The sequence below is a fragment of the Glandiceps talaboti genome, chromosome 3 (genome assembly GCF_964340395.1).
Source record: "Glandiceps talaboti chromosome 3, keGlaTala1.1, whole genome shotgun sequence".
Taxonomy (NCBI): domain Eukaryota; kingdom Metazoa; phylum Hemichordata; class Enteropneusta; family Spengelidae; genus Glandiceps; species Glandiceps talaboti.
The window spans coordinates 11,156,051-11,168,959 of NC_135551.1; the positions used below are offsets into that span (position 1 = coordinate 11,156,051).

General features: G+C 36.2%; 2 protein-coding genes across 2 annotated transcripts; both read right to left on the minus strand.

Annotated features, from left to right (window-relative positions):
• Positions 1 to 1,198: 1,198 nt before the first annotated feature.
• On the minus strand, positions 1,199 to 6,124 carry LOC144433405 (gamma-glutamylcyclotransferase-like). The gene is made up of 3 exons (XM_078121710.1): positions 5,813 to 6,124; positions 2,364 to 2,527; positions 1,199 to 1,486 (listed from the first exon to the last, which is right to left on the minus strand). The coding sequence occupies exons 1-3, from the start codon at positions 5,933 to 5,935 to the stop codon at positions 1,210 to 1,212; spliced, it is 564 nt and encodes a 187-aa protein (XP_077977836.1). The 5' UTR covers positions 5,936 to 6,124; the 3' UTR covers positions 1,199 to 1,209.
• A 2,837-nt stretch (positions 6,125 to 8,961) lies between these two features.
• LOC144433033 (gamma-glutamylcyclotransferase-like) lies at positions 8,962 to 12,083 on the minus strand. Its single transcript, XM_078121346.1, has 3 exons — positions 11,961 to 12,083; positions 10,723 to 10,883; positions 8,962 to 9,238 (listed from the first exon to the last, which is right to left on the minus strand). Exons 1-3 carry the CDS (start codon positions 12,081 to 12,083, stop codon positions 8,962 to 8,964), a joined length of 561 nt encoding a protein of 186 aa, XP_077977472.1.
• Positions 12,084 to 12,909: the final 826 nt, after the last annotated feature.

The window sequence follows — 12,909 nt, forward strand, 5'->3', positions numbered from 1 at the left end:
GAAAAATGTTTTATAACACAAAAATCTTTCAATAACTCAATCCACCTGAGACATATACAACACATATTAATTATATAGCATATTAGATGAAATATTATGATCAGAAGCCAAACCTCTACATACTTTACACAAGAAAATATCAGTTTTCAAATGAAAAAGACAAATAGACTGACACCTTCCCATAGTTCAGGAAAGTTTCTCAGCTGTTCTACTATATACCGCTACTCCTACTGAAATTCTAGATCTTGTTTACATATTGCCGTGTTAGATTTGTGCGATGTCTTTATGTTTCTGGTATATGATCAAGACCATTAACATGTAGATATATTTTGTTATAATTTAAAATTAAATATATTCAGAGTTCTCTTCTGGAGCACTGCAGTAGCTGTTGATTTAGCTAGAACTATGCATGTTGCCTGGCTATGCTGTGCTTGGGGAAAGAACTGTATTTAATTGGCATAGACTTTGTTTGGGCGGTCCAAGTGTAGGCCATGCTAGAACATACATGACAATCAGTATTGCTGTTAGTAGTATATGATGTCAGATATCAGTTACACACATGTGGTACTGGTACTGTTTGTAGCTGAGCTGTGTGAAAAGTGATATGAACCCAACACAACATCTCAGTGTTGCCTGTTAAAGCACACCCCAGGGGGAGGCCACACAAAACAACAGCTGATATGCATGATACATTTTTATGCAGGCAAGAATAAATTTCGTGATTGCTAAGTAAGGAGAAAGAACATGGCTAGCAACTGGGATTATACTTGAACTGAGGTAAACTTTGTAGGGGCAGAAGATGACATGGAGAGACAAAGTAAAACCAAAATCTCAAAATATTAAAAAAGTTATAATACCTATGAATGTATGGTTTGTCTATTAAAACTGAATTGCAATAGAAACACAAACATACTTCTTGACAAAGTCGAAACAAGTGTAAGCAGGTATTACAACATTTGTTCATGCTGTTGGTTTACCTCAACTACCTTTTGTTGATTTTAAACTCCAAATCAGATAAAAAGAATCATTTTACATCAACATCACAGACAGTATAGGATATGTATCAAAGATTAATATTTTAAAAAAATACGAGCTTGTGACTTTCATCAATAAAATACTCAGAGGTTTTCAAATTCAGTTTATGTATAACAGCATGCCATTCAATGAAATCCATGACACACTTGACAATCTACATGTTATCCACACACATCAACTATCTGAAGTTTTTTTATTCTCTTCTATCTTTGCCATGATTTTTAGCTCGCCTTGATAGTTGTTGTGTTGTATTGAATTGAGGAAGGTGATGTAGTCATCTGGTAATCCACTCTGTCTAGCACCATTTTGTACAACACTTAGATAATGGGGTGATGGGTCAATTGGTATAATGTTTACCATTTTGTATGTACGACATGTCAGTTGTCTGTTGTCCTGGGTACACACAGTTACTTGTAGTGGGATGTACACATTCATGTGGACTCCTTCTTGTCTGCAAGAAATAGGTAAATGTGTTGTAAAGTGACCGTGAGTTATCTGTTGTTTGGTGCAGTTACTTTTATTGGAGTGTATACATTCATGTGACCTCCCCATCTTGAATAATCAAGGCATTATTAGTATGGTCTAATAGATATCTGTCAATCAAATGCCTTGAAGGAACACCTCATTGAAATTCATATAGATTAGATTGCACCCAAACAGTTAACCTGATTGGCTGCCATCGACATCTCACTGCCCAATGAGGTTTGTTCTTGTGTTTACAGTAGAAAATTGACTTTCTGCTACCTGTAAGGGTTATCACAAAACAGACCCTATCTGCTGAGAATAGTGTTAATGCTTATCTGGAAATGGCTGGTTGTAAAATTGTGTGTGGCATTATTATGCTATTTTCACATCCTTGTTTGAGAAAAACCCTTAAAATCTAGATCTGAGATTTCACATCATTGGAGTTACCAGTTAGTTGTAGTGGAAATTAATAGCTTGCAAGGTCATCTTTAAAAAAAATTAGTGATGGGTGATGGATTAGTGTTAGTTTAGGACCCCAGTAAAAGACCAAGAAGAAATGATAAAATTTTGTACATAAATTTCCATAACTTGCAGCAGGAGCTCTACTGTGGTGACACACTGCAGTGGTTTTGCTTTATCAGGATGCTGGTACCATGAGAAAGGTATCTTGTAAAACATGCATAGATTTCAATACTTATATTTAGGTTAGGAAGCCCTGGCAAGATATCTTGGGCATCAGGCAGATTTTAACAACTGCACCACAAAATAACAGTACTGTGAGTACGTACCAGGTACCCATGGAGAAAATCATTACAGATAACATTTAAATAAAAGCTTAAGACAAAAAATATTGACACACTTACCTATCCAAAGCAGGTAGATGTTCCTGGCCTACCTCCCATACAGTTCCCCATACTATATCTCCAGGTGATTCAATTATAGTGGCAGCACCCCCTGGACCCCATGTGCTCTTGCTGGGTTCTGGAGGAGTGTAATTGCTGCTTGTGGCAAATGTGAGCTTGTAGTTCTGAAATATGTAAATAGATGCTATTGTCATTGATACACTCAGAACTTGTCGTAAATAGAACTTACTACAACAATGTTCACCAACTGTATCTCTTAGCCTGTCTCAAGCTGTGCTAAAACTACCGACTAGCAGCAAGTTTCTCTATTGATCAAAGCATCATCTTTCACTCCCTGATGTTTAGTTAGTGTACATTTCACCAGTGGTGTTTGCAGTAGAGTCTTCAGGATAGCGACACTGTGGGATGTCTAATCTGGTATAATAAACAAAGTTACAATATTCTACTGTGTTCTAGTCACTAATTTAACATCAGGTGTTGGGAGTTGTTTGTTTATCGTCTGAGTGAAGTGAGTGAGTGTATGTGTGTCATTATCTGTGTAATGACTTGCCAGCCTTGGTCTTATCATCAATTTGTTTACAATTAAACATCATTACAATAGTGAAATGTACACTAATGAATTAAACACCAGGGAGTGAAAGATTACACTGAGATCAATAGAGAAATTTGCTGCTACATTGTAGTAGGTAGTTTTAGCACAGTTTGAGACAGGCTAAGAGATACAGTTGGTTGAACATTGTTGTATATGACAAGTTAGAGCACGTAGGGATCCAAACTAACTATTGAATGGTATGACTCAGCATTTTCAATGTAAAATTTCATTTTGTACAATGTACATGTCATATAGTAACTATTTACGACAAGTTCTGAGTGTAACAATACTTAAACCACCACTGTGAGTGGAGGTGTGAATAAACCATAAATAATGATACTGTATAGGAAATAGTGCAATACATGTGTTCATTTCAGTTAAAATATATGCGTGCAGTGGGTAACATTAATATCAAAAGTATGCAATATAAATTATAATACATGTATTGAACTATAGATAGGAGAACAGCTGCTATTACCTATCCATACTCATGGCATGATATATATTCGAATATTAATTCCACACTATTAGTATGTCAGCCTTGAATCTAGTCAACAGACAGCCTCTGGACTAAATGACAGCCATCATCATGCTATAACAAGTACAGCTAAAATGATGTAGGTTTGGTGTTTCAGTTTCACTCATGGGACATTCCGTTTTTGACACAAAGATAGACATATTTCAACTCTAGACTAACAATAACTGAGACACAACAAACACAGCAGGATCCTTTGCCCAATCACACTGAACATTGATAAGCATTGCTATTCTTTCACAGTGCAGTAAAAACAGGTTTCTAATGAAAACATAACACAATCATGGACTTGATTATATTTTCTATAGTTGTCTGAGATTATTTTAATGGTTGCAATTGTTTATTTTCTAACTTATAATCAACATTTCAACTTGACTACTTCTACATCCCCACTGTACATGGCAACTATGTAATTGCATTAGAAGTTGTATGAGGGTGTGTATTAAATGTCATGTCACATGAGTGAAACACCAAGCCTACACCATTTTAGCTGTAAGTTGTCTGAGGGTGTGTAGTACTAGTATATGTCATGTCACATGAGTGAAACACCAAGCCTACATCATTTTAGCTGTAAGTTGTCTGAGGGTGTGTATCAAATGCCATGATGTCACATGAGTGAAACACCAAGCCTACATCATTTTAGCTGTAAGTTGTCTGAGGGTGTGTATTAAATGCCATGATGTCACATGAGTGAAACACCAAGACTCCATCATTTTAGCTGTAAGTTGTCTGAGGGTGTGTATTAAATGTCATGTCACATGAGTGAAACACCAAGCTTACATCATTTCAGCTGTAAGTTGTCTGAGGGTGTGTAGTACTAGTAAATGTCATGATGTCACATGAGTGAAACACCAAGACTCCATCATTTTAGCTGTAAGTTGTCTGAGGGTGTGTATTAAATGTCATGTCACATGAGTGAAACACCAAGCCTACATCATTTTAGCTGTAAGTTGTCTGAGGGTGTGTATTAAATGTCATGTCACATGAGTGAAACACCAAGCCTACATCATTTTAGCTATAAGTTGTCTGAGGGTGTGTATTAAGTGTCATGTCACATGAGTGAAACACCAAGACTCCATCATTTTAGCTGTAACACACTGTGACATGATAATTATTCTAAGTAATCCTGAACTAAAAGTATTAATCATTAAATTTAGACTAAGCGACCACAAGCTTGAAATTGAAAAAGGTTGTTACAACAAAATACCAGCAAAGAGTAGATTATGTAAAATATGCAAATCAACACAAATGGAAGACGAAAAACACTTTGTTCTTCAATGTCCCATTTATGATTTAGGCAAGACCTATTTAATGAAGCTGATGTGAGATACAGTGTTTTTGCTAAGGTTTGGGAACCCCGGTAACAGAAAGGGGGAAAGAGGTAAAACTGGTAGTGCTTCCCATGCAATGTATCATAATTTTGGTGGGGAACCCCTGTAAAATGATGGGGGAACCCCGGTAAAATGATGTGGGAACCCCGGTAGATTTTACCTACTTACCGCCCTTAAATAAAACACTGGAGATATATATATATATATATATATATATATATATATATTGTATTGATAATTTTAGAAACTCGTACCAGAAGAACAAAAATTTAAAGAAACATATGAGCAACACAAATGTAATTATTGCACCTGGCAGATATATCAAATTAAGCAATATACAAAGAGACCACCATCTACAAAATAATTGTAATACATAATCAAATATACATACATCTCCATAAATCTGTCTAATTACCATACATTATTTTTCTCTTTCTTTCCACTGAATAACTTTTGAAGTACATTACTTTTATCATGTTATGTAATGCTTCTTTTAGATAGTTCATCAGGTTTTTTTTTATTATTTTCCTTTTTATGTTGTGTACCATTAACACAACTCCCCAGGGTTTTGTTATGTTTACTCAAATAAATAAAGAAGACATGGATTCAAGAAAACATTCAATATCAGTCCCTCTTTCGTCTACAATCAAGTCGATAATTAATCTAGTGAATGTGATACACAGTGTGGGACACAATATAGGACACGGACATGTGTTAAAATAGTTCTGCTTGCAAACTGAAGTAAGTCAGGAATTGACTCTGACATAAAATAGTCCCTACAATTGCCTGAAAGCAGGACTACCAGGTTTTCATCCTAAAAACTAGACACTCAGTGGCTTTCGAATCTAGCGACAATGCAATAACTGGCACGGGCATAAGGTGGTTTGTCATACATGTACAACTTACACAGTTACAAGGCAATTCATGTACATTCATCGTACAGTCGACTCAATATTTCGCATGTTCCTGTTCTATATTCTAGCCAACATACCTCTAATTTGGCTACATCGATATATTTGGCAGACGGCGAATTGATGTGTAATCTTTCCTTGAGAAGGTTACTGCCATATGCCATGTACATGAATGTACTGGGTTCTTCTTTTGCAGACGACATCTTTGACCTGATTATACACTCTCGAGGAAGTTTAGACTAATACTTATACCAAATACCACAGTAAGTTCCTGGTGACAACCATGCCCGTGTTTTCACTGACAACCCGTAAATAGTACGAGTGTATTTAAAACTGGGCGTAACCCGTCGATGTCATTAAAATCTGACAGCGACCTTTGGATTAAAACATGTTCAACATGGCTGCCATGTTAGATAACAAGGTCATGGCCGAAAGGTCACGCAAACAGTTTCGGCTCAACGTTGCGTCCAACGTGTGCGTACGCGCGTGCAACTCGCTCACTGCACCGTTCACGTTCGCTACCAGCTGTGACCTAATTTTGCTTCGGCTAGCCATTTAGGTATATCAATAATAGATTACATGGTTAGCCTAAATATTACATTCATGTATTGGTTATATTATTATTAGTTTATTACATAAATAGCCCAATGACAATAACCGTATGGCTCAGATGTATTTACTTGAATAATCTCGTATTTGGACGATACAATCACCCTGTAGTATCTTGACGATTGCAGCGACAGTCATCATCATCATACATCGTGATTTCTGTGCAAAATCAGCTACGTGGAGGCAGCCACAGATTCAAGGCTGCATTTTAAATATTTTTTTATCAAGGAAAACAAAATTATTGAGGTGTATTATGTCGTGAAGGGTCACAACCTTGCTAAAAGCATGGAAATGTTTGATTATATTAGTGATGATTTTGCAAAAAAAAATTAAAAGAAATTTCACGTTGTTTACTAAATACGTGTAAACAGCTGTTGCCACGTTCGAAACGCCCGCGAAACTTGTCAGTACGCAGAGAAGTAGGTCAAAATTGCGACTTAGGAGCAAAAAATCTCCTACGTACGTCACATGTGCGCGTACACGTTGAACGTGTAGCCGAAACTCTCCATTATTTAAAAACGAAGTCCCTGGGCGGGTAGCTAAATGTCCACATCGCCGGCGTGGTAACTGTGCTATCTCCGTCTAGAAATACGTCAAAGAAAAGAAGAAAAAAGGCCACACGGGGACGGTCCAACAAGGAAATGGTATGAAAAATTGTTCTACCATTTACCGTTGACAGACAAAAAAGAATAAATATGTAAATTAATAAATAAATCAGTAAATAAACAAAAACACCCCCAAACAAACCATCACTATACCTTCTCAAAATTAACACTGCTCATTTAATTGAATTTCTGAATGAAATACATTACAGACCTATCTCCAGTGCCAAATCACTGAACTTTTGTATATGCATTCAGAAATATTAAAGTTCCGAAATTTGTTAATTATTGATTATAGGTCGACTGTCGTCGACAGCCGTCCGTGCCATTTTTGCTACGTTTTATCTAAAACTAAAGTCGTCGCCTCGCTCCGATCCGGAGCAATACTGCAACCGCGTACTGATAGCAACAGTGAGTGACGCACTCACAGTGAGTGCGGCACTCACTGTTTCTATCAGTACATATCCAGTGCTACGGAGCGAGGTGACAAATTTGTTTTAGATGAAACGTAGCAAAAAAGGCACGAACGACTGTCGACAGTCTAGATTACACATTAATTTATTTCAAGTCAGCCAATCATTCGTTCATGATATTTTCCTAAAAGTCGTATTTTTTAGAACACCACAATTTACTTGAAATACAATTTCTATTCAAGTAAATTAGATCTAGACCTCGAAATGAATAGTAATCACATTGAAAATGTAAATATATCAAATTATATATTTTTTATTTCACAATTACAACTTATTATTTTCATACCCCCCCCCCCGTTTTTGGTACACCATGTTAATATATAATTTGCCAGAAATGTGATGTCATTTTTATATCCTTTCTTGAATTCAAAAAACTATATATATATATATATATATGAATATTTATATCACAAAATATTATCTTTCATAGTTTACAAATCAAACTTCCTGAAAGGATTTAAAAAAAAATTAGAACCATTTTTTAAACAACACGTTAATTTCCTATCAGACTTTGAGGCACACCCAAACAGTATGAACCCAACCGACTAGGTCTAGCCTACCCGTAGTCTTGAGGGAACGCTGATATTATTTCGGCAATCACAATCTCACAACCGGCATTTTTTTTCTTTCATTTTTGGATTTCGCTCGCAATTTGCAAAGACTACGAACAGAGTATTGACCACTAGTATTCACATGAAATCCCTACATTGAACCTGATTGGCCGTATACATAAACGGCTTTATTTACATATCGTTGCAATCTTGTCACATGACGAATCCCTAATTAAGTGTCCCGTAAAGTTTACGGGAAATAATTATCCAAAAGTGAATTGGCACTAAATGACTAGTCAAACAAGTATTCCAAGATCGTCATATATATTCCTCAGATTGAAGAATTGAATAAAAAGCCTGCGTATGTCAGTTTCTATTCTAATTTATGTTAATTTTTTTTGTACATGATATATCTGTTAGGGCGTGGCTTCAATATTGAGTGCTTAATACTCGAGTTCTGTAGTCTTGGAGGATAGAGAGCGAAAGTGAAACATTGAAAATGTCACTTATGAAATAAGTCAGCCGTCATTCTACTTGACTGCAGGTAGGCTAGGCACAGACCACCAAACGACTAGCCTAGGTTAATCGCGTAAAAATATACTATTAAAATTATACTGTCATCGCCCTTTTGTTTGTTACTTGAAGGCTACAAAGTATGATTTTTTTCGACCTAAAAAATAACAGCGAGGCATTTATAGTCTTTTAGGTACTGATTATTTTTAATAATGTACAAATTTTTAATATTAAAAAAAAACAAAAAAAACTCGTATCTGTTTATACATGCATGAGTATAATTGTCAACTTTTCATGTATACATTGAATCGCCAGTCTAAATCTGTACGCTTACTCTGTTGTCCACCGTAATTATCGAAAAATTTGTACTAAAATGCTCTATCTTTTGTCATTTTTCATCTAATATCAGACCAATGAAGAAAACAGCACCATTCACTGAAATCCATGACACACTTGATAATGTGCATATTATCCACACACGTCAACTATCTGAAGATTTTTTATTCTCTTCTATCTTTGCCATGATTTTTAGCTCGCCTTGATAGTTGTTGTGTTGTATTGAATTGAGGAAGGTGATGTAGTCATCCGGTAATCCATTTTGTTTTGCTCCATCTTGTACAACACTTAGATAATGGGGTGACGGATCAGTTGGTATAATGTTTACCATTTTGTATGTACGACATGTCAGTTGTCTGTTGTTCTGGGTACACACAGTTACTTCTAGTGGGTCGTACACATTCATGTGGACCCCTTCTTGTCTGTAAGAAATAAGTGTAAAGGGAGTTATATGTTGTTGTGAGGTATCATATTTAGGTGAACTCTGTTGTCTGGAAAAAAATAGAGATAATAATAATAATAATTTATTTCTTATAAAAGAGCGCACTACACTGCGTCTCAGTGCGCTTTCCATAACAATACACAGACTGGAATTTTAAAATACAGATGTAACTTGAAACTATACAAAATATGTGTAATACGCTAGCAAAATAGATAAATGTTTGAATAAGAAAAGATAAATATAATGTAAAACTACGTGTCATAATGATGTCACTGAGAACATGAATTGACAATGACGTCACTGAGAACATGAATTGACAATGACGTCACTGAGAACATGAATTGACAATGACGTCACGGAGAACATGAATTCACAATGACGATATAAGAATTTGTACAAACAGCGTGAGTGAAGATTTAAGAAGGTAACAATCCAGGACTGGAAATTTATTAGAAATGGTTACTGCAACACATTACTCCCTCGCATGACATTGTATTTTTTTAGCATCCCCCACCCCAATATGTTCGAGAATGCATATAATGTACTGCTGTATGTAGTTTATTCTGGTACAAGGGGACAAGATGATTTAGAGGCAGTTACTATCTAATTTTTTAATTCCATTGACTTCTTTTGCGCCCTTTACGCCAAATGTCCGTCAACCTATGTCATTTATAACACAAATAAATAATGACAAAACTCTGAACTTTGACCTCATAACAAATACAAACCACACACACACACACACACACACACACACACACATCACTATCACACATAAAATACACCAAAATAGCCCGGAACTGTCTAAATATGATTGGATCCTGACAGAAGAGAAACAGTTATATCGCATTAAGTGCATCATCCATCCAAACAGTGGCATACACAAATGAAACGAAATAATGGAACTCTGTTTATAAGTGAAACACTACATATAATCAGTAGTGTCGAAAAAAAAAAATACTCTGAGTTGGCTTTAAAGTATCATGTCGTAAATAAATACTAATACCAACCACATTATAAAAATCTCATAGTAGACAGAATTAGCAACAACAGTTATTACATACTTACATTACCAACACTGTATGAATTAAGACCTTGGAGAGCTGCAAAGTGGTTTAAGAGACAGAACCGGGTGATTTATTTATGTGTCTAGTTATTTTAATTTATGCTCCTATTTATCATGTACTTCATATAACTTCTGTACATCAGAGTTCTAGACATTTTAATTCAGCTATGTTCAGAGGAAACCAACACAAAAATGTTGCTAGGAGACGGGAGAAGCTAGGAAACCTTGCAGAATTTTCCTTACCCACACTTGTACTATCATTTTGGAGGGGAACCCTGGTAAAATACCGTTTACATTTTTACCCACTCACCCTCAAAACACTGTGAGGGAACCAAGGGTGAAACTCATTACAGGAGGAATTCAAATGAAAGTTAGGAGAACATTGACAACGCACTTACCTATCCAAAGCAGGTAGATGTTCTCGGCCTATCTCCCATATAGTTCCCCATACAACATCGCCGGGTGATTCAACTATAGTAGCAACACCCCCTGCACCCCATCGTCTCTTACTGGGGTCAGGATTGTACTTAGTGCTTGTAGCAAATGTGAGCTTGTAGTTCTGAAAAGACACATATAAATAGATGCTAGTGTTATGGTTTGACTTCACATTTAACATTTATTTAATGTCTAAAGCGCTTCTTCTTCAAAACAAAATAACTAATAATTCAGAAGCGCCGTACAATGAAATTAAAAAGGTAAAAAGCATACAAAAACTATATTTAAAAATGTTACATGGGTAAAATTTAGACGTTACACACTGTAAAAACAATAAATTCTAAACAGGGCTTTATAAAACAATAACCACTGGAGAAACTTCATATATCTGTGATGTAGATCGGAGCCTTGCCATTCAGTGACAGTGGCACTGCTTTAATCGCAGCACAACTGTATTTGGTTGTTGGTATGGGCGTAGTCTTGTTGCTAGGCATAGTTGCTTTCATTTTTTTTTGAATCTTTATTCACGTGTCTACCCACGTTTGTTGTTATCTTTGAAAAATACACCACCATTTGGCTGTTGCTATGGGCATGGTCTTGTTTCCAGGTATATTTGCATCCATTTTTTGAATGTTTATTTGCCTGCCTATTAACCCAGAAAATATAAAGAATTGCCCTTACTGTAAATAATTTTGAAACAAAGTGGCATAGTAGTCCAGAAGCCATTTTACTGACATGTATAGCCCACATGATGATCTATTGCCCATCATTAAAAAAATATAAACCAATGAAAAGCCAAAATATGGGTAGGTCGGGCCCGTATAAGAGCTTTTTTTAAATATTTCTCCTGGCCTTACACTAATATCACAGTCATATTATATAAAATCGAGCGCATATATACATACGGTCCGTATTTTGCGTGATAATTTCAGTAATCTAATGACTGTTGTATATGAAAGATAGTCGGACACACGTTGCACTTTAGTGTCAAAGGTGATATGTCAGTCTTTTTGTACATGGCAGTCTAACCTAGCCATAATCATAGGTCATACCCATGCTACTACCATACATGGATGTATTTGTCTCACTAATACTGTCACATGATGCTACCAATGATGCTACTAACTCTAACTCCAGAAGTTGAATGCAAATGTGTGTCTGTATGACCATCGGTCATGGTCTAACTTTCTCACCGACATACCTCTAATTTGGCTACATCGATATATTTGGCAGACGGCGAATTGATGTGTAATCTTTCCTTGAGAAGGTTACTGCCATATGCCATGTACATGAATGTACTGGGTTCTTCTTTTGCAGACGACATCTTACTCTAGACTTGTTCTAGTTATGGGAAGACTGATACAGAGACCGAATGGGACAGCGTGTGGGTCCGGAGAGGGCCATGCCAGTGTTTTCACAGATAACCCGCAACTGGTATGGCTATTTTTAAAACAGGTGTAACCCATCGATATCACTGAAATCTTTCAGTGACCTTTGGACTAACCTATTGCATGTACAACATATGGTTGTGGTCTCATGATACATATTAGTGACAAGGTCATTGAGAAGTCACACAAACAAAAGAGCAAGCAATGCAAGGCTAATTTCAAAGCACAGTCTCTGTCTTCACGGTCTATTTTATGAATACTTACCTATTCATAACTATATGCATAAGATATTTAGAGTGCAAAGATGTCAAGAAAGATAACGGCAGGAATCCAACACGTCAATATGAAAAAAAAATGTTCGACCACTTGCCATGGACAATATGAATAAATAAAAACTTTTATGGACGGTCTGTAAAAGTAAGTCCCTCAAATCTACAGGTAGGAAAGGCTGAGACCACCAAATGAGGGTCTGACGGCTAGGCTAGGTTAGGTTAGTCACGTAAATCTATACTATTACACCTCAACATTCTTACACAAGCTGTCATTGGTCAGAATCGAACCACACGATCTTCTTTAAATAGACTATTGCCCGCGCAGTGAGCTTGCAAAGACTAATGCCTGGCATTATTTCCCGCTGAAGTTATTTCGACTGTTTTTGTGCTTCTCTTATGCGCATGTTTTCCAGTGTTTCGCGTTCGAGTTGACAAAGTAACTACAGGGAGAAACAAAAGTTTATTTCTTGCAGAAATTTTACTACATATA

Bases quoted from the DNA above. Each gene is read 5' to 3' on its own strand.
- LOC144433405 (XM_078121710.1), bottom strand. From the start codon at position 5,935: ATGTCGTCTGCAAAAGAAGAACCCAGTACATTCATGTACATGGCATAT. The intron at 2,528-5,812 runs GTATGTTGGCTA...TACATATTTCAG, and splicing joins TCGATGTAGCCAAATTAGAG to AACTACAAGCTCACATTTGC. The intron at 1,487-2,363 runs GTAAGTGTGTCA...TATTTCTTGCAG, and splicing joins CATCTACCTGCTTTGGATAG to ACAAGAAGGAGTCCACATGA.
- LOC144433033 (XM_078121346.1), bottom strand. From the start codon at position 12,083: ATGTCGTCTGCAAAAGAAGAACCCAGTACATTCATGTACATGGCATAT. The intron at 10,884-11,960 runs GTATGTCGGTGA...GTGTCTTTTCAG, and splicing joins TCGATGTAGCCAAATTAGAG to AACTACAAGCTCACATTTGC. The intron at 9,239-10,722 runs GTAAGTGCGTTG...TATTTCTTACAG, and splicing joins CATCTACCTGCTTTGGATAG to ACAAGAAGGGGTCCACATGA.